General features: G+C 41.7%; 1 protein-coding gene across 3 annotated transcripts in view; it reads right to left on the reverse strand.

Moving 5' to 3' along the window:
- The window catches only part of LOC112263410 (glutamate receptor ionotropic, delta-2), a 542,976-nt gene that overhangs the window by 107,778 nt on the left and 412,524 nt on the right, over positions 1 to 22,674 (reverse strand). For all 3 annotated transcript variants that reach the window (XR_006084700.1, XM_024439586.2, XM_042330707.1), the window contains exons 9-11: positions 21,754 to 21,855; positions 16,957 to 17,154; positions 13,358 to 13,670 (exon numbers count right to left, since the gene is read on the reverse strand). Coding sequence is in view for 2 of the 3 variants with exons in the window: in XM_024439586.2 (XP_024295354.2) it covers positions 13,358 to 13,670; positions 16,957 to 17,154; positions 21,754 to 21,855 (613 nt within the window). In the remaining variant the exon portion in view is untranslated. The remainder of the gene's footprint in view (positions 1 to 13,357; positions 13,671 to 16,956; positions 17,155 to 21,753; positions 21,856 to 22,674) is intronic.

The following is a 22,674-nucleotide window of genomic DNA, read 5'->3' on the forward strand; positions in this document are numbered from 1 at the left end:
TTTTTGCCTGCCATATGAGTTCTGTTATAGTCACAGACATCATTCAAACAGTTTTAGATACTTCGGAGTGTCTATCCAATACTAATAATAATATGTATATATTTACAACTGAGACTGAGGAGCAGGCCGTTTACTCTGGGCACCCCTGGAACCTTTCATCCAAGCTACTCAATACTTCCCCTGCAGCCATAAGAAGTTAATTAGAACACACTCTGCGGGATGCCACCTAAACCTAACTCCTAACCCTAATCCTAAATGTAACCCCTAACCCCTAACCCCTTAACATAACCCCTAAAATTTAAATAGCCTTTGTCCTCATGGGGATGTGGGAAATGTCCCCACGAGGTAGAATTCCTCTTGTGAATGTGCATGAATGTGCTGCTGGACCACAGTCATGGGACCAAATGGAGGAAGGAGACTTCGATATGACTCAGTATTTCTGCTGGTTAATTGGAGCTGGTCTGAAAGAGAGATTAGACCTCAGGGGCGCTGCTAATCTGTTTCATTTTACTTCAAAACTCTGTACTAAACAAAAGACTCTGAAATAACTTGGGTCTGAAAGGCGTTCTGTAGTTCTGAGAGATCACTTTTAAACAACTAAAGCTGGACACAGCTGACACAGGCATATTCCCCATTCTGAATAGTCCCCAAAGATAGAGTAGGTGATTTAAATGCACTGTAGATCTGATACAGTGGGATAGGTGTAAGCAAAATGGTGGAATATCCACCTAGACTATTAGAGCGCAAGGTGGAGCTATTACCGTATTACAGGGATCCCCAATAGGCGGCCCGAGGACCAAGTTTGGCCAATGTGGGATTTTATTAGGAACCCCAAGTTTCCTGTGAAAAAATGTTTTATGATATAATTTTTGACATTTTTGTTGTTGGACATAAAAGACTGTAAAATCCCCAGGAAATCAGCTGAAAGCGATTTTAATTTGGGAAATAAAGAAATAAAATAAATGAATAGGCACATGTGATCATATCCCAATGTAATAAAGGTTTGATATTATTCTGTTTTTGTCAAATACTATATCTGTTTGGGATTATTGTGGTAAATTTTCAGTGTACAAATTATTTATAACTATGTTGCCGCCCCCTGACCATCCGCTCATGGACAAATCAGCCTACGGCTGAATGTATTGGGGACCCCTGCCCTATTGACTAGTGCTTTCAGAAAGTAATCACACCCCTTGACTTTTCCACATTTTGTTGTATTACAGCCTGCATTTAAAATGGATTCAACTGAGATGTTGTTTCACTGGCCTACACACACAATACCCCATCATGTCAAAATGGATTTATGTTTTTCAAATATATATATATATATATATATTTTAATAAAAAATGAAAAGCTGAAATATCTTCAGTCAATAAGTATTCAACTCTAAATAAGTTCAGGAGTAAAACATAATAAAAACGTTTACATAATAAGTAATATAGACATAGACTCAACAGTGAATTTCAAATGCAGATTCAACCACAAAGACCAGGGACGTTTTCCAAAGCCTCGCAAAGCTTTCAGCATGGTGAAGTTATTAATTCCACTTTCGATGGTGTATCAATACACCCAGTCATTGGAAAACCTCCCTGGTCTTTGTGGTTTGAATCTGTGTTTGAAATGCACTGCTCGAATGAGACCTTACAGACAATTGTATGTGTGGGGTACAGAGATGAGTCAATACTTTGTAGAGCCACCTTTTGCAGCAATTACAGCTGCAAGTATCTTGGGGTATGTCTCTATAAGCATGGCACATCTAGCCACTGGGATTTAGCCACATCTAGCCACTGGGTTCCGCTGGTGTATAGCAATCTTTAAGTCTTACGGCAGATTTTCAATTGGATTGAGGTCTGGGCTTTGACTAGGCCATTCCAAATTATTTAAATGTTTCCCCTTAACCCACTCGAGTGTTGCTTTAGCAGTATGCTTAGGGTCATTGTCCTGCTGGAAGGTGAACCTCCGTCCCAGTCTAAAATCTCTGGAAGACAGAAACAGGTTTCCCTCAAGAATTTCCCTGTGTTTAGCGCCATCCACCATTCCTTCAATTCTGACCAGTTTCCCAATCCCTGACGATGAAAAACCTGATGATGATGATCTCGGGGTGATGAGAGCTGTTGGGTTTGTGCCAGACATAGCGTTTTCCTTAATGGCCAAAAAGCTCAATTTTAGTCTCATCTGACCAGAGTACCTTCCATATGTTTGGGGAATCTCCCACATGCCTTTTGGCGAACACCAAACGTGTTTGCTATATCTTTCTTTAAACAATGGCTTTTTTTCTGGCCACTCTTCCATAAAGCTCAGCTCTGTGGAGTGTAGGGCTTAAAGTGGTCCTATGGACAGATACAACAATCTCAGCTCTCTAGCTCCTTCAGGGTTATCTCTGATTAATGCCCGCCTTGTCTGGTCCATGAGTTTTGGTGGGCGGCCTTCTCTTGGCAGTTTTGTTGTGGTCATATTGTTTTTGTTGTGGTCATATTCTTTCAATTTTTTAAGAATGGATTTAATGGCGCTGCATTGGATGGTCAAAGTTTCGGATATTTCTTTATAACCCAACCCTGATCTGTACTTCTCCACAACTTCTCCACCTGTATGGAGAGCTCCTTGGTCTTCATGGTGCCGCTTGCTTGGTGGTGGCCCTTGCTTAGTGGTGTTGCAGACGCTGGGGCCATTCAGAACAGGTGTATATATACTGAGATTATGTGACAGATCATGTGACACCTAGATAGCACACAGGTGGACTTTATTTAACTAATTACTGTATGTGACTTCTGAAGGTAATTGGTTGCACCAGATCTTATTACGGACTTCATAGCAAAGGGGGTGAATACGTATGCACGCACCATTTTCCGTTTTTCATTTTGTATACTTTTTTGAAACAAGTATTTTTTTTTCATTTCACTTCACCAATTTTGACTATTTTGTGTATGTCCATTACATGAAATCCAAATAAAAATATATTTAAATTACAGGTTGTAATGCAACATAATAGGAAAAATGCCAAGGGGATGAATACTTTTGCAAGGCCCTGTACTACCCTACCCCATTCAAAGGCACGTAACTCTTTTGTCTTGCCCATTCTCCCTCTGAATGGCACCCACACAAGCAATTGTTGCAATGTTGAAAATAATGTTTTTACCTGTCTCACCTACAGCTGTGGCAGTCATTAAATTTTGTTAGCCGGTGATTGTCAAACAATAAACTGCCAGGCTCACGGTAATTGAACGTTAATTAACATAACATCTCCTGGCAAGCCACTGATGCATTTGAAAAAGTCTAATAAATCCATGTAATAAAGCCTACACTATCACAATAAATCCATTATTTATTTTAGACAGGTCTAGAGTAACATAATATGAAGTAAATGTTGTCTATTTCAGAAGAACAGAATAGCATACCCTGAGTTGTCCTTATGTTAGGCCCTGATCTGGCTATGCCGTAAGGCTGTGGGCTACACTAGTTCATTTAGCAGACTAGATTAGTTTATAATTCCGTGCCATTATTTTAGATTATTTCATAATATGAAGAATACAATTGAACATAGGTGAAAAAAATAGAAATGATATTTTCTTTTCAAACGATTTGAGCTGGTGCGCATATTGCCGCTATTCTACATTGAGCGTTTAACAAAAAAAAGGTCCTTCTATATGCTAATTTCGAGTTATGTAACTTTAGTTAAACGAAGGTTAAATAAAATAAAAGTTGTGATACAAAATATGTTTGGATTTTTGTAACATTCTAAGGCTGCATGATGCAACTCTAATTAAGATTTGAAAAAAGCAGGAGCTCTGTTTTCTCACGCAATTGCATAGCCTATAGAAATGTTGCGCAACATGAGCTCATGGGCTCTCATGAAGTACTTGATTTTTGAATAAATTTGCATTGATGTCAGTGTGATTGGAGGGACAATAGAGTGCTGAGTACCAGGCAGTTAGCAAGTTTGGTAGGCTACTAATTGTCACGTCTGGTCCGGCTCTCCCTCTCTGGCGCTCGAGTTGATAATTAAATGTTCACTCCCTGTACCTGCTTCTCGTCTCTACCCGCGTCGATCCTTACACTAATGACCATCAGCAGCATCAGAGCTTGGAGGAGCCTAATTACGTAACTAAACAGTCACATGGAATTTGACTGCGGTCATGACCCGTGACCGCCGGTCTGGCACTAATACAGTCACCGTAACAGCCCTATACTCCCCTTCATTTACACTGATTGAAGTGGATCGTAGCTTTCGCCTGGATTCACCTGGTGAGTCTGTCATGGAAAGAGCAGGTGTCCTTAATGTTTTGTACACCTGGTGTGTATTCTCTATTAGATGACAAAGAGCCAAAGCTGGTGCTGCATCGTCATGTTCGCTCATTCAGCTATATCTGGGTGATTCTACACCAGCAGTGAAAGAGATTTTTTTTCTTCTGTCAATTCTCACATAGAAACTTAATTGGGAGGAAGAATTTTTGAAATACTTTTTACATTTGTATCACAAACCATTTTTGATACCTTTTACATTTGTATCACAAATCATGATGACAGTGGCCCTTTCAGGCCCGTTTCAGACCAATACATGCCTCCTGTAAGACCCTACGATCGGTGAACCGTACGTGATACAGACATCTTGGTGCCATTATAGTCCTTACAGTGCGCACTAACATATGGAGTATGTCTACCTTCTGAAATACAACGAGTACTTTGATGTTTAGACATGTTGTTTGGAACAATATACTCTTCAAACATATCACATTTCCAGAGCGATATGAACCATTATATCATAGACATTAAAATCAGTAGATAGTGGTAGCATTGACGTTTTCCTGTGGAAAACTCCCGATGCCGCATGAAGCAGGAAGTATTTTAATTTGAAGCATGCCATATTGCTGAATGGGGCTGAATGGCACCCCAAAAAAATCGCTAAGGATCCTTAGTGAAAGTGGCCGTAACTAGCAAAGGATCAGGGTCAATGTCGTCGCTTTCATCCTGCCTGAGAGAGTCAACTGGGAGCCTCCTCGTAGCCTGCCGGCCCATGATTGGTCTGTGTCAGCAGGTGGTCCTGTGTGAAGACAAATATAGTAGTCAGAATGGATCACTATTTAATTAAATGTCTCGATTTATTGTGAACTTTAAAATAATTCACAGTGGGGATCTAACTTGATCATAATAAACTAATTTTAGCGAACAAAACAATCGTCAACATTTTTTTTGCTTGGCTGTTCTGCCGATCGTAATTTACATAATTTACATAGGCTTTCTAGGGCAGACCAGGGCTTTTGGCACCGCTAGGTTGCCACGCAGTAACCGACCATCAGAGCTCATGACTTCACACTCCAGACCGGACATTGAGGGCCTGCATTTTATACTTACAAATCAGTTGCGGTCAATGATGTTTAAGATGAGGGAGGACACTTCTTTTTTTTTAATGAGCATGGTCTTATTTCTATTACAGCATATTGGATGACTGTCATTCATATTCCATTCACCCAGCTGAATGTTACATCAATAGGTTTAGGCGACTACATGATACTCTAACTTTCCCTGTACCCATCATGAGGTTGCTACAACCTAGCCAATGATTGAACGTTTAAAACGTAGGTGCACAGGTGGAGAGAAACATTTGAGTAATTAAGGTGACAGACTGTGGCACATTCAATACCGCCTTGCACACACTTGCCTGCATCTAGCTGATCTAGGGTGTAATCATTAGTACAATAGTTGTGACCCGTTCTTTTTGCTTCCGTTTAAGAAATGTTTTTCAACAGAATCGGCAGAATGATTCTGATCAATCTTCCCTCTAGCTGCGGGCAGAAGAAATTCTAGTCCGCGCAGAGAAGCAGGAGATTGAATTTCTCTCAACTTTCTAGAGTTTTCCCCATCAGTTAACACTATCAACACTATCAATTCCCTATACTGTGGGAAATGTGATCGAATCAACGCAATTCTAGCCACTTTCAATGCAACATACCGAAACAAACCGAACTATGCAAGACTTACTATGCAAAACTAGCCATGCAAGATATTCTGTTATAGGCAGAGCGCATCGGAGTATGATTCTATTGCATTGACAGGCACGACTGGCCTGTACTCTACACAGACTGGTGTGCCATAACCAATCAGAGTTGCAGTAGGCCTACATGCAAATAGACTATTACCATATATGGATTTGTGCCATTCACTTTGAACTGGACTGCTTTACAGCATGAGTGGTCACGATTATTATGTCTTTGTTTTGAGATCAAAGCGAGATTTGCATATAGCCACATATGTTCATTTGTTCATATTCTTTGCTAGTTAGTAAGTTATTAGCCCATTTATCAGTGGAGTGAAGTATTTAAGTAAAAATACTTTCAAGTACTATATATCTGTACTTTACTTTACTATTCATAATTTGGACAACTTTTACTTTTACTGCACTACATTCCTAAAGAAAAGAATGTACTTTCTACTCCATACTTTTTCCTTGACAGCCAGAAGAACTCATTACATTTTGAAACAGGACAGGAAACTGGTCCAATTCACACACTTATCAAGTGAAAATTCATGGTCATCCCTACTGCATCTGATCTGTCGGACTCACTAAACACAAATGCTTAGTTTGTAAATTATGTCTGAGTGTAGGCTGTGTTGGCTATCCGTAAATAAATATAATTAAATAAAACTGTGCCGTCTGGTTTGTCTAACATAAGGAATTTGAAATAATTTATACTTTAACTTTTGATACTTAAGTATACAGTGCATTCAGAAAGTATTCAAATTCACATTTTTCCACATTTTGTTACATTACAGCCTTATTCTAAAATTGATGAAATCGTTTTTCCCCCTCAACAATCTACACACAATACCCCATGATAACAAAGCAAAACAGATTTTTAGAAATGTTTGCAAATGTTTAAAAATAAAAACATAAATATCACATTTACATAACAAAATGTGGAAAAAGTTAAGGGGTCTGAATACTTTCCGAATGCACTGTGTGTTAGCAATTATATTTACTTTTGATACTTAAGTATATTTAAAAGCAAATGCTTTTAGACTTTTACTCAAGTAGTATTTTACTGGGTGAATCACTTTTACTTGAGTTCCCACAAGAGCACAAAATGTGTACATTTCTAGCCATCTTTGAAAAGCAAGTCAGGAAAAGGGCTTTGTTCTATGTCTTAAAGGGGAAGTGTTGTATTTTGAGACAGGCTTGAATAAGCTTAGTAGCCAATCGGCAGAGGGTAGCATAATTTGCCAGATTCTCTGCAATAATTGTCACATCTGCTCCTGCTACGCCCTCTGGTGTTCATCCGGTGTCTTCTTGATCTACAGTTACTCCCCCTGTACACTCACTCTCTCTCTCTCTCTCTCTCTCTCTCCCTCTCTTTGTGATTGTGTGGTTGGAGACAGGTGTGCTGGAGTCAGAGCAGATCCCTACCAGCTGCAACTCGTTCCATAATCAAAACCTCCACAAATACTCTACATGTCCTGCCACTTCCACTCCGCCAGATCGTAATCTCTGCTCAGTCAGTTCATGATTCTAGCCATTTATTAGTACTCAAGATCCTGTTACTCTGCTGTGCCTGTTTCCCTGCCTGACACCGTTTATGTGGTGTGGGGGCTGTGCTTTGGCAAAGTGGGTGGGGTTATAGCCTTCCTGTTTGGCCCTGTCCGGGGGTGTCCTCGGATGGGGCCACAGTGTCTCCTGACCCCTCCTGTCTCAGCCTCCAGTATTTATGCTGCAGTAGTTTGTGTCGGAGCCCTAGAACCATGCCTCAGGACTACCTGACATGATGACTCCTTGCTGTCCCCAGTCCACCTGGCCGTGCTGCTGCTCCAGTTTCAACTGTTCTGCCTTATTATTATTGGACCATGCTGGTCATTTATGAACATTTGAACATCTGTTCTGTTCTGTTTCAATCATCAAGTTTGCGGACGACACAACAGTGGTAGGCTTGATTACCAACAACTACGAGACGGCCTACAGGGAGGAGGTGAGGGCCCTCGGAGTGTGGTGTCAGGAAAATAACCTCACACTCAACGTCAACAAAACTAAGGAGATGATTGTGGACTTCAGGAAACAGCAGAGGGAACACCCCCCTATCCACATCGATGGAACAGTAGTGGAGAGGGTAGCAAGTTTTAAGTTCCTCGGCATACACATCACAGACAAACTGAATTGGTCCACCCACACAGACAGCATCGTGAAGAAGGCGCCGCAGCGCCTCTTCAACCTCAGGAGGCTGAAGAAATTCGGCTTGTCACCAAAAGCACTCACAAACTTCTACAGATGCACAATCGAGAGCATCCTGGCGGGCTGTATCACCGCCTGGTACGGCAACTGCTCCGCCCACAACCGTAAGGCTCTCCAGAGGGTAGTGAGGTCTGCACAACGCATCACCGGGGGCAAACTACCTGCCCTCCAGGACACCTACACCACCCGATGTTACAGGAAGGCCATAAAGATCATCAAGGACAACAACCACCCGAGCCACTGCCTGTTCACCCCGCTATCATCCAGAAGGCGAGGTCAGTACAGGTGCATCAAAGCTGGGACCGAGAGACTGAAAAACAGCTTCTATCTCAAGGCCATCAGACTGTTAAACAGCCACCACTAACATTGAGTGGCTGCTGCCAACACACTGACCCAACTCCAGCCACTTTAATAATGGGAATTGATGGGAAATGATGTAAAATATATCACTAGCCACTTTAAACAATGCTACCTAATATAATGTTTACATACCCTACATTATTCATCTCATATGTATACGTATATACTGTACTCTATATTATCTACTGCATCTTTATGTAATACATGTATCACTAGCCACTTTAACTATGCCACTTGGTTTACATACTCATCTCATATATGTATATACTGTACCCGATACCATCTACTGTATCTTGCCTATGCCGCTCTGTACCATCACTCATTCATATATCTTTATGTGCATATTCTTTATCCCTACACTTGTGTGTATAAGACAGTAGTTTTGGAATTGTTAGTTAGATTACTTGTTGGTTATTACTGCATTGTCGGAACTAGAAGCACAAGCATTTCGCTACACTCGCATTAACATCTGCAAACCATGTGTATGTGACAAATAAAATTTGATTTGATTTGATTTATAATCTCCACCTGGCACAGCCAGAAGAGGACTGGCCACCCCACATAGCCTGGTTCCTCTCTAGGTTTCTTCCTAGGTTTTGGCCTTTCTAGGGAGTTTTTCCTAGCCACCGTGCTTCTACACCTGCATAGCTTGCTGTTTGGGGTTTTAGGCTGGGTTTCTGTACAGCACTTTGAGATATCAGCTGATGTACGAAGGGCTATATAAATACATTTGATTTGATTTGGTTTATCCGCTCATTGCAGTCACTGCTCTGTCTCTGGCTCCTGTCTCCTGTTCCACATCTCACCACCCAACTACCTTGCTCTGGATTTTACTCACTACCACTACCTTGGATTCCCCTCAGGCCCTTTTTACCCTGTTCTACTCAGCCAATTCCAACCTCAGTCTCCACATCTGTTTTTTCTGCAAATCATCCAAGCTACCCCGGACCTGCACTCCATACCTCTCTGTGCAACAATACATATTTTGGTTAATTCATCCCTGTTTCCTCATCTGAGTCTGCTCTTTTGGGTTCTCCTGTGTCGCTCTGCATAACAATAATAGTATGGGAATAAGTGGTTTCTTGCATCAAACAACAGTACAAAATGTTCAGTCACATCCTTGTCTGGAGGACAAGTGGATAAACAGGTTAATGTCAAGCCCAGCATGTTTTTTTTCTTCAAAAGTGTAAACACCACACATTGGCTGCTACTGTAGGCTGAATGATAGAACCCCTATTTCCATGGTAGGCCAGTCTAGTAGGACTACATTATGATCGAATAGCCACAGTAGCCTACATGGCCACTGTTTAAACAGTCAATTAAAACACGTACAGCTTCAGTGTTCACAGTAAACAAGTGCAGGAAGTTGCATGAAATTTTCACAACATTCAAGTTTGTGCTCAGCAAAAAAAAATATTTTGGAGGGAACATTGCTCCTGATTACACGCAAACACAGTCACTTTCATAGTAGCCACATACAAGCATTATCATTTGGTTCATTGTATAATTACTTCTCGCATCTTCAGCTAGCATCCGTCTCTGTTTGAGCCGGGTGTTTGAGTATTCTAAACTAGCTAGCTGCATTCGCTAGCTAAGTGAAATATATTTTTTTAAAGAAATGTATGTTGTTCAAAACTGTTCAACTATTGTCTTTCTCTCTATTTGAGTCAACCACTCACCACATTTTATTAACTGCAATGCTAGCTAGCTGTAGATTTTGCTTTCAGTTCTAGATTAATTCTCTGATCCTTTGATTGGGTGGACAACATCTCAGTTCATGCTGCAAGAGCTCTGATAGGTTGGAGGACGTCCTCTGGGAGTTGTCATAATTACTGCGTAAGTCTATGGAAGAGGGTGAGAGCCATGAGCATCATAGGTTTTGTATTGAAGTCCATATACCCAGAGGAGGACAGAAACTAGCTGTCCTTCAGCTACACCATGGTGCAACCCTACAGAGTGCTGTTGAGGCTACTGTAGACCTTCATTGCGAAACACTGTATTTAAATCAATGATTTGGTAATGTGAATATATTTAGTAAAGTTTTTTCTAAAAAGGATTTAAAAAATGTTTCACTGAAAAAATTAAAATAAATTCACTGAGGAGGATTGTCCTCCTTATCTTCCTCTGAGGAGCCTCCACTGACTGGCATTAAATGTCATTAACCAATCACATTTCTCCTTTAGGATTGCACAATCAGCAAATCACCAGCAGAGGGAGTTCCCATTGAATACATTTAACATTCAGTGTGTTGGTGGTGCTCACAAAATTAATCAGAACTTCAGTGGGCAGAGAGCCCACTCTTGAAATTGGATGTACTTGTCGAGTATATTGTTCCCAACAATATGTCTTAAAATAAAAAAAATAAAAAAGGGTAGTTTTGAGATATTCATATTAATATTTTTAATGTTCATGTGAAACATTATTTTTCAGAATCTAGACATACTCCATATGTTAGTGCACACTAAAAGGACTATAATGACACCAATATGTTGTCTGTATCATGTACGGTTCACAGATAATAGAGTCTTACAGGAGGCATGTATTCTCCTCCTATAGGGACGAGGTCAGAGACCTGGCCCGGTGGTGCCAGAATAACAACCTAACCCTCAGCGTAACAAAGACTAAGGAGATGATTGTGGACTACAGGAAAAGGAGGACCGAGCACGTCCCCATTCTCATCGACGGGGCTGTAGTGAAGCAGGTTGAGAGCTTCAAGTTCCTTGGTGTCCACATCAACAACAAACTATAATGGTCCAAACACACCAAGACAGTCGTGAAGAGGGCACGACAAAGCCTATTCCTCCGCAGGAAACTAAAAATATTTGGCATGGGTCATCAGATCCTCAAAAGGTTCTACAGTTGCAACATCGAGAGCATCCTGACTGGTTGCATCACTGCCTGGTACGGCAACTAGTTGACCGCAAGGCACACTACGGAGGGTAGTTCGTATGGCCCAGTACATCACTGGGCCTACGCTGTCTGCCCTAAAAATTGGCAAGCCACCCCAGTCATAGACTTTTCTCTCTACTACTGCATGGTAAGCGGTACCGGAGTGCCAAGTCTAGGACAAAAAGGCTTCTTAGCAGTTTTTACCCCCAAGCCATAAGACTCCTGAACATGTAATAAAATGGCTAATGGCATTGTGTCCTGCCACCCACCACCCGCCAACCCCTCTTTTACGCTACTGCTACTCTCTGTTCATCATACTGTATATGCATAGTCACTTTAACTATATCTACATGTACATACTACCTCAATCAGCCCGACTAACCGTTGCCTGTATATAGCCTCGCTACTGTATATAGCCTTGCTACTGTTATTTTTCACTGTCTTTTTACTGTTGTTTTTATTTCTTTACTTACCTATTGTTCACATACCTTTTTTGCACTGTTGGTTAGAGCCTGTAAGTAAGAATTTCACTGTAAGGTCTACCTACACCTGTTGTATTCGGCGCACGTGACAAATAAACTTTGATTTGATACTGTAGATCTAAAAAGGTAAAACGCCTCTTTTCTCTCAATTAAGTGTATATGAGAGAATTGCCAGGACAATCAGAGATACTTCAAATAATTTCCGCTTCTGCTTGCGTGGAATCGCCCATCGCGCATGAACTGAGCCTTGGGATGTTGATGTCTACTCAACGCATAATGAGCCACAATTGACCAAGGCTCTCCTGCATCAAGCTCTTGTAGATTGCCTTGTTGTTGATACTGAGGTGAGAATTGGTTTACTAATAATTTGATAATGACTAGATGACTATAGTGTAATTACAACTAAAAGAAGATCGATTGTGAATAAAAGGGAACAATTAGCATTTATCATGATCATCATTACCGGCATTAGTAAAATGTAGATTGAGAATTTGCTTGTTTTGCTGTGAGCTCATCGGCGGCTCATTCAAAATAAAATATTCCACCAACTCTAAAATCATTCCCAGAATTTGCATAATTAATGTGGCCCAAAATGTACTAATCTGAGTCCTTGAGCATATATAATAACAAATACTAATCGCACTCTGAAAAAAATAACTTAGTCAATGCCATTATCACGCTCTGCTTTTTCTTTGCTTTCTTCTATTTTCCCTAAGCTCACCTCTTTTCCTCAATTCCAGAGAAATGGATTTCAGCCTGACCTTTGAAAGAACGCTGAAAGACAACCGTCACCATGTTTTTGTCTCTCGTTCCCTCTAAACATCCAACACTGTCACGACTTCTCCCGAAGTCGAAGCCTCCCCTTGTTCGGGCAGTGCTCGGCGGTCTTCTAGCCATCATTGATCCATTTTTCATTTTCCATTGGTATTGTCTTGTCTTCCTACACACCTGGTTTCAATCCCATTTATTACCTGTTGTGTATTTAACCCTCTGTTCCCCCTCATGTCTTTGTCAGAGATTGTTTGTTATTCAGTGTTGTGTTGGTTTTTGTATTGGTGCGCGACGGGTCCTCGTACCCACTTTGTTTATTGTTACATTTAGTGTTTGGAGTATGTTTCGTTTAGCTGTTATTAAATACTCCATTACACTCAGTTTGATTCCCCTGCGCCTGACTTCCCTGCCACCGATACACATGACTCTGACAAACACTTCTCTCTCTTCTCCCACCTGTTTCACTTTCTCTCTATTTCTCTTCAACATAAACCCATCCCCTTGCAATACTCACATTTTTCTTTTTAAACAACAATGAATCTATTAAAAACAGGGATAATAAAGGGTACACAATGCACACCAGGTGATGAAAATACATTTCTAAAGAAAACAAAAGTATACCAACAAAAATGAACTCACCCTGCTGGACGAATGATCCGTAGACAAACCACATGGAGTTGTAGAGGGTGGTGGAGGAGACGGAGCCCATGGGCAGGCGCGGCGGGTTGAGCCAATTGAGCAGGTAGACCAGTATGCCCACTAGTAGCACCGTGCCCGCGATGCATGCCCATAGCGACAGGTCAAAGGGCGCCAGGCAGGCGAACATGTCCACGGTGCGTTCAGCCTTCCTGAGCAGCACGCCCACCGAGTAGTCCATGTAGCGCGTGGTAAAGTCCACCACACTCTCCCGCTCTGGTGTGATGGTGAGAGCCGAGAGACCCATGTCAGCACGCTGGAAAACAAAACACACGCATGGACACACACACACGCAAACGCAAACACACACAAACACAGATTCATTAATGCCAAGATTCAAGGTGTGTGGAATTCAAGAGAATTAGGGGATTCTGTGAACACACACATCAGAAATCACTGCATCCAACAGGTTCCGTGGTAAAGAGGAGGTGTATGAGAAATGAAGCTTTGCTCGGAGTTCTGATTTTAGACATTCATTTCATTCATGCTTACATCAATAGAATCACATCTGCTTTCTGCCATGGCTATTCTGTCGCTGCTGATGATCACAGTCTTCCTCTCCTTTCTTTTGTCAAAACAAACACATATCGACTCCACACTCGCTATCTGACACACTTAACACTCACACACTTCTCAGACGAGACAGATAGGGGAAAAGACAATACTATGTTAATTACCTAGAGACTGCATCGGTAAATTGAGGGATTGCCATTTTCTGTGTGACCGTCTATTGTATTGATGCGAAGCAGAGGTTATGGAGATGAATATGGCTGGGAGTCATAGTGTGAGCGTAGGAGGAGTTCAGTCATCTTCAAGAAATTGTTTTTTGGAAGAAACCGGAGGATGAGGGTACCTCATAGATCATTGAGCCACTAAGCCAATCAGAGAGCCTGAATTAGAATGCCACGGTCCTACTATAACTGATAACCTCACGATATTTGTGTGTGTGTGTGTGTGTGGGGGGGGGGGTATGCAGGCCAGGGTCAGCTCTAAACCCACTAAGGCTCATTTAATTTCCTCCCACATGTTGTGTCTCATTATTATAAGATGCTGTGTGCAAATACTGTATACACTGAGTGGACAAAACATAAGGAGCACCGGCTCTTTCCATTACATAGACTAACCAGGTGAATCCAGGTGAAAAATATGATCCCTTATTGATGTCACTTGTTAAATCCACTTCAATCAGTGTAGATGAAGGGGAGGAGACAGGTTAAAATAGGATTTTTAAGCCTTGAGACTATTGAGACTTTGATTAGGTATGCGTGCCATTCAGAGGGTGAATGGGCAAGACAAAATAGTTAAGTGCCTTTGAACGGAGTATGGTAGTATGTGCCAGACGCACCATTTTGACTGTGTCAAGAACTGCAACGCTGCTGGGGTTTTCACGCTCAACAGTATCCCGTGTGTATCAAGAATGGTCCACCCAAAGGACATCCAGTGTGACGCATTGGAGTCAACATGGGCCGACACATGAGGCTATTCTGAGGGCAAAAGGTTCTGAGGGCAAAAGGAGGTGCAACTCAATATTAGTAAGGTTTGTCCTATATAGTGCACTACTTTTGACCAGGGACCATAGGATTCTGGTCAAAAATAAAGCACTTAATAGGGAATTGGGTGCCACCTGGAACACACCCTATGACTAACATAAGAACAGAGTACTACTTCCCTTTCGCCCAGCTGACATCAAGTGAATAACATACAACTGTGTGAGAATATGAATGACTCCACATCTAAATGGTGTCGACGAGTTTCAGTGTGGGTTATTCCGAACCGAACTAGCACTGTTCATACATCTGGTTTGCATCCCAAATTGCAACCTATTCTCTTTATAGTAGACTACTTTAAATTAAAGGTAGTGCAGGATAAAGGGAATTGGGTGCCATTTGGAATGCCCTCCTAGTTATAGCTCCAGAACTAGCACTAGCAGATTAGTTTAATGAGGAAAAAACTAGTGATAGTTCCCACATGGGGTAGGAAGAGCTGATGTTATTTTACCACACACACACACACACACACACACACACACACATACACACACACACAATTAATCACTGTTGACTTAATTAGCTCATTTCACGGTCTGGTAAGGAAACAACATGCTTAAACAGGCAGAAATGGTCATTTATTGTACGCAGCACATGTCGCAAAAACCATCAAACGCTATGATGAAACTGACTCTCATGAGAACCGCCACAAGAAAGGAAGACCCATAGTTACTTCTACTGCAGAGGATAAGTTCATTAGAGCTACGAGCCTCAGAAATTGCAGGCCAAAATAAATGCTTCACAGAATTCAAATAACAGACACATCTCAACATCAACTGTTCAGAGGAGACTGCATGGAGGAGGAGGTGTATATTTACAAATATATATATATATTTGGGGGATTGGAAATTATGCAGTACACGTCAATCTTTCTGCAATATTGAAGCTGATCTACCCCCTAAAAAAACATATAAAAAAAATATTATAATAATAATATCCTTGAAGAATGAATAACAATGTACCTGTATCCTCTGTATCATTCCAGACACTCTTTTTTAACCTTCATTTAACTAGGGCAAGTTAGTCAAATTATTATTTACTATGACCGCCAACCCTGGCCAAACCCAGACGATGCTGGGCCAATTGTGCGCCTCCCTATGGGACTCCCAATCACAGCCAGATGTGATACAGCCTGGATTCGAACTGGGGACTGTAGTGACGCCTCTCGCATTGAGATGCAGTGCCTTAGACCGCTGCCCCACTCGGGAGCCCAATAAAATCACAATATGCCTAAAGGAATAGAGGCAAAGGTAATACGACAAAAATTATATTAACATTTTTCCCTTTTGCCTGTGTTTGTAGTCTTACGCACAGGCATATTCCCAGAAGCGCTCGTTTAATTAAGGAAGAAAATTGGAAGTGGCAGTGTTAGAATCAGTGTAGAATGGCATTAGGAATCAAAAAGAGTCGGAAAAAGGGAAAACAGCAAGAGGTGATGGGTAATGGTCCTGAAAATGGTCTGCTGACCTCCAGGTGTTTACAGCTTTGCCTTTTCGTTTGTCTGGCTGTTGGACAGACTCTTATTCCACTATTTGCACTGGCAGGGTGAATAGCTAACAACACTGTGGATAGAAACTATGTCAACTCTAAAAAAATAAGCCAGTTTACCAAGCCAGTCATTCCTAATCGCTGCATGTTTGTAATTACTTTCCTCTGATAAGAGATTATAGAGCATTGTGTACGGATGAGAGTTTATTACGTTTTATATACACTGCTCCTCCTCCTCGTAAAGTAGACCGATTTTGGTTGAGGTGATGAAGATGGATAGATGGATTAATGGAGGAGGGTTTCCTGCAAGAAGATTTTGTACATTGATGAACACAGACAGTGCTTTTAAATAGCTCTGAAATCATATTCATCCCAATAAACTGGGATTATTCTACGTGTTATTGTTAGTTCATTCCATTTGGACATAGCATTGAAGCACATAGGGCTCTGGTCAAAAGTAGTGCACTATATAGGGAGTAGGCTGCCATTTGGGACAGAGTCTCTCACCTTGGCAACCAACTCTCCGATTAGTCCGTTCCAGACCCCGTCAGCCTGTTGGCTCCCATACTTATGGTCAGGGGCCACGTAGATCTCGTACTTGAAGCCCAGGTAGTTGGAGAGAGCATCCAGCACGTCGATGGAATAGCCTTGGTACTTCTTTGGCTTCCCAAGGACATTCTCTGACACCATCACAAAAGGCTCCTCCTGCAGTTGACAAAGTCAAAGAATGTATAATTGTCACACTTCCATCTGCCACTACTATACCACAGGTTTTCCTGTGTATCCACAACATCTGTCCTTTATCACAATCCATGTATCTATGCTTCTTTAGTTAACTTATTAAATCCTGCTGTGTTTTACCGCAATGTCACTAAGTTGGTGTAATAATACTAGAGGTCAACGGCATTGTTTTACACACACCAAACAGACAGTAACATTACCGAGAGATAGCAAAAGAGAGAGAGAGAGAAAGAGAGAGAGTCAGGGAGAGAGAACAGAGAGAGAGAGAGAGAGAGGTGAGAAATAAAGAGAGAGAGAGAAATATGACCACACTCCACTTTCCACCTTAATTGTCATCCTGCACAGTGTCTCGACTATCTGCCGAAACGCAGAAGCAGTAGCCCTTTCTCTTCCTGTCTTCCATTCTCTTTAATAAATCCCTATTGATAACTGAAATATTTCTGGGAATATGTCAGGCAGATGTATTACCTAGGTGGTGTTATTGACTACACATGGTCTGCACATTAAGCCAGTGTTTTTGAATCCTCACTGGCCCCCGTCGCTCAATAAGCTATTAGCGGGAGTGTGGACATGCATGCCAACTCCCACTGTAGCCATGAGGCACCATCAATCAGAGAGTGACCCCCCACACCACACACCGTGACTCTTACCTGCCTACCGCACTACTCTGTACGCTCTATAGCCCCAACCACAACCTGACGTGTGTATGCAGTGTTGGGGAGTAGTGAACTACATGTAACTTCATTTTGCAGTAGCTTGGTGGTAGTTTAACTAAATTCAAATCTAGGTAGTGTTTTCATTAGTTAATTACTTTTTTGCTATGAAGCGGTGTAGCTAACTACTGGAAGAGCACAGTACTTTTATTGCAAAAAGAAAATATGGGTAAAGTAGGCAATCATTTGCTTTCTTTTTCAGCATCAGGCCTGCCTAATTCACACTTCAAACTGTGTTTGTGTTTAATAGGCTAAATTACAAATTCTGTTAACATGCAGATGTAGGATCTTAATCTGATCACCCTGTTGCAGGGGAACTTTCTCGGCCGTGAGAAAATAATTATGTAATAAGTGTGAAACATTACACATGTACCACTGTGACAGAATGTTTTCTACATTATTACAGTAGGATGTGCACTACATGAATGTGAGACTGTTTAGTTCCCTAGCCGAGTGTATGTATCCCAGCGGGAAGCAGTGTGTGTGTGTGTGTGTGTGTATACATGTGCATGCATGTGTGCATACATGCTTGCGTGTCTACAATATATATAGTACTTGTTTGGACAGTATTGTTGTGTGGGTACCAATTACATTTGATTCAGGAAGTGAAATTCCAATTCTCTCCAATTTACATTTGAGTAATTTAGCAGACGCTCTTATCCAGAGTGACACAGTTAGCGCACTCATTTTAAGATACCTAGGTGGGACAACCGCATATCACAGTCATAGTAAGTACATGTTTTTCTCAATAAAGTAGCTATCAGAAAAGTCAGAGCTAAGTAAGGGGGTGTGCAAGTGTTAGTTTACTAAATGTTTTTTTTTTTTGGGGGGGGTGTGGGGGCTGTGGGATTATTATATTTTTGAAGAGGTAGGGTTTCAAATACTTTTTCAGAAGCTGGTTCCACCATTGGTGTGCCAGGACAATGAGGAAAATTGGGTTCACTTTCTGAATTGATTGGAATTTAAATGGAATGACCCCAACTCTGGTGGGTACATGTGTGTACACAGTCAAAGTGCATGATGTGTGTGGCTCTGGACTGGAGGGAAGGTCTTTGCACACTAAGTGTCCTTAACACATATTTGCATCCCAAATGGCATCCTATTCCCTATTTAGTGCACTACTTTTGACTAGACCACAGCGCACTCAATAGAGAATAGGGTGACATTTGGGACACAGCCATAAGGCTACAGTTCTTCACTTTGACACTGGTTGTCCAGCTTGGGGCCTATCAGATCTTGCATCTCTATAGAATCTCTACAGCCACAACAGTCTCACTGCCAATCAGACTGCCATCAGCCACACAGTGCACATATTAATGGCACCAGCAATGTCCCCCATTCAGACCGGAGGGGCTCAGCAAAATTGTCTAGACAGCCCACATCCCCTGACCCTGGCCTGTACTCACTGCACTGCGGCTTCTGCTCTGCCTGATGGGGGCCATGAGGGTGTGGAATACCCTCTCTCTGCACTACAGCTCCCGAGTAAGGCCTGGGGACTCCATTGCCCATTAGCCACCAGGAGAGAGGTAGGCATCCTCTCAGCCTGCAGGTTTTATTGACTGAAGTCCGTCTCCCCTAACATATGCCCTGTTTGCAACCCAGCCCTCGTCAACAATTCTGCTGGCGCCCCCCCACTCCCCATACCCCTTTCTATAGACATACACCCTCATATCTTACGTAACATTTGAGCTGGAAATGGCAATTTTCCACTCAAATAGATCATCGCTAAAAAGGCCTCTATGCGAAGGCAGTAAATCAATGGCTGACTGGTGTGGCCCTGTGCTTTAAATAACACTTTACAGGTTGTTACTGGTGTTATTATTCCACAGTCTCTGAGCAGAGAAAGCAGAGTTGGAGATTATGTCAGGCCATGGAGGGATACAGCTGCCTGGGTTGATGGGCCGTTAGGTGCCACTCGGTCCGTGCCATTCACAATGCACTGCTAATCCCTGTGGTTCACTACCATGGATAACAGTTTATAGCCACATAGTATGGATTTTAGGAGAGCACAGGGCCTCATGGAATAGTGGAAGCTCCCTTTCAGGCTACCCCACTCTCCCCCTTGCACGTAAACAGTCAATACAGTCCTCATCAAATCAATTGGTCACCAACAGGATTTATTGGGAGTGTTGCTAATGGGATCTAATTGGCACTTAATTAGCCAATGAGCAGATCGATTGAACATGATAAGTTGATTGGTTAAAATAAAAACATATATTTACAGATCGCAGTGGCGGGGAAGGGGGGGGGTCATTGGGTATAATCCCACCGGTCATTTGGTATAACATACTGACATTGAACATCAATGGATAATTTTTTTAAAGGTCAACATAAACATTTAACCAGATTTCAACCACAAATTAAGGACAGAACTCAAGGGTTGGCTTATTACAAAAATAGTTTTTGACAACTCAACTAAATATCAACCAAATATAGACTTTATGTTACTTTAGGTTTTTGTCCGGATGGCTCTCAGGGCATCACAAAGCACAGAAAACAGAGGACATAAGAAAGTCTTAAGGCATGACCGCAATGCTCAGTCTGCTTCATAGAGCTCGGTCTACAGATCAGAAAGCCCTAACATACTGTAGCCACACACTCTTCAAAAGGTAGCCTATCTTTCATACACTACCTCTCATATATACAGCGGTAGTCCGTCCACACTTCTCTAGACATTTCACACTAATTCTCACTGGCGGCACTTCATAAAGGATGTCAGTCATAGAGGTCTAGGGAATGAGAGGGACCAAGAGAGAGAGAGGGAGTGTGTCTGTGAGACACACACACAAAGACATGCACACACAGACACATATACACACACAGAAGGATTGAGACCGAGGAGAAGGGGAGAGGGAGCAAGAAAGAGGGAGAAGAATAAATACTCTAGTGGTCTCCACCACCATCTGTGGCTTGTCAGTGTGAGTACTGCAGCCTTTCCCTTGTGCCTCTGGGAAAACACACACGAGCACACACACACACGCCACCCCATTCCACCCTTTTCCTCCACACCGTTTCTGAGAAAATAGATCATGTTCAGAAACGTACTCCATGTTCTCTTTGAAAGGGATGAAAATCTGGAAGGAAAAAAAAGACAGAGAGCCACAAAGTCGTAGCATCATCTCTTTCTTCTCCCCAGACTTCAAAGCTGGATTATGAAGAATTTAAAGTTCTGAATCTTTAAAGCACTCAAGAGACTCAAATCAGTGCTGGAGGCGAGATAGCGAAACTCAAATCTCAATATAATGGAGCTCCATGGTGTCAATTCATTCTCCTGAAATCGCTTTTAATGAAGTGCCCGTTCACTTATGGCTTGTGAACAGACAGACACCCTGACTTAAATCTGGGAGTGTTGAGCAGGATTTCAAGTGATATCTTTATGATGCTAGGTCTATCAAACAGCACGATACAGGTTCATGGCGTATACAGACTTGGTGACATTTCCCATAGAGATAGATAGAGGAGTCATCTTTGTATCTGTGCCATTGTAGCTTCTATGACAGCATGGGCAGTGCCACAATTTCAATTTTCTTCTTCATGATTAGCTGATTACTCCTGATGACCCTGGTTAGACATGCCTCCAACAGGGTCACCAGGAGGGATTAGCCAATGAAGTTGGAAGTCCCACTCAGTTAACTACATAAAATGAGTGGATGCCCTCAATCGCACTGTCCGTGCTAATACGGACTTTTGGCCATTCTCTATTCATTTGTCCTAGGTACAGATCTAGGATCAGCTTCCCCTCCTGAATCCTAATCTTAATTCTGATTGGGGAAAATGCTAGACTGACCTACGATCAGTGTCTAGGGGCAACCTCACCCAACTCCGATACAGACAACAGTACAGTACTCACCAGCACAGTGACCACGCGCAGAACCACACCTCTCATGTTGTTCTCCAACTTCCTGTCAGTTAGTGTTCCATTGAGGCCATGCACTGGATCCCAGGTGGCCAGCTGTAAGACAAGCAGGAAGTACATTTTACAAGTGACATGTTACAAGTAAAATGTTAAAAGGATCAAACCCTTTTATTCAATTTACGCCTGAAATGACGTACCCAAATTTAACAACCTGTAGTTCAGGACCTGAAACAAGGATATGCATATTCTTGAAACCATTTGAAAGGAAACACTTGGCAGTTTGTGAAAATATTAAATTAATGTAGGAGAATATAACACATTAGATCTGGTAAAAGATCATACAAAAAAAAAGATGTTTAAAAAAAATAAAAAATAAAAATCATATTTGACATGCAAGAGAAAGGCCATACTTTCAGATAGGAGTCTAGGTGTAATTTAGAGTTTGGCAACCAGATAGCAGCAGTGTTTGTGCAAAGTTTCAGACTGATCCAGTGAATAATTACATTACTGCACAATATTTTGTATCAAGTCTGTCAGGAGTTTGCCCAAATGTGCTGAATTGGTCAATTGATACATTTTCAAGTACATAACTATAAAGAACATACAAAAATGCTATGGTAATAAAACATTTAAGTTTACACACTGACAGGTATGTTAGCTTATACACTAACTTTTACACATCTAGATGGCCGGGTGGGGTGGGTGTGGAGCCGGAGATAGCAGTGGGGTCAAACTGTAGACCCCAGTTCCTACATTTGAACACAAGAAACTAAATTTTATCAAACAAAACTATGCTACATTTTATCCCTGGAACCCTCAGGATGAGATATCAGAGAAAGATTACTGAATGTAAGTAGTACGTACATTATTTACCTTCAGAGGTGAATGTATCAAACCAGTTGCCATGAAAAAAGT

Source organism: Oncorhynchus tshawytscha, linkage group LG12, assembly GCF_018296145.1.
Source record: "Oncorhynchus tshawytscha isolate Ot180627B linkage group LG12, Otsh_v2.0, whole genome shotgun sequence".
NCBI lineage: Eukaryota > Metazoa > Chordata > Actinopteri > Salmoniformes > Salmonidae > Oncorhynchus > Oncorhynchus tshawytscha.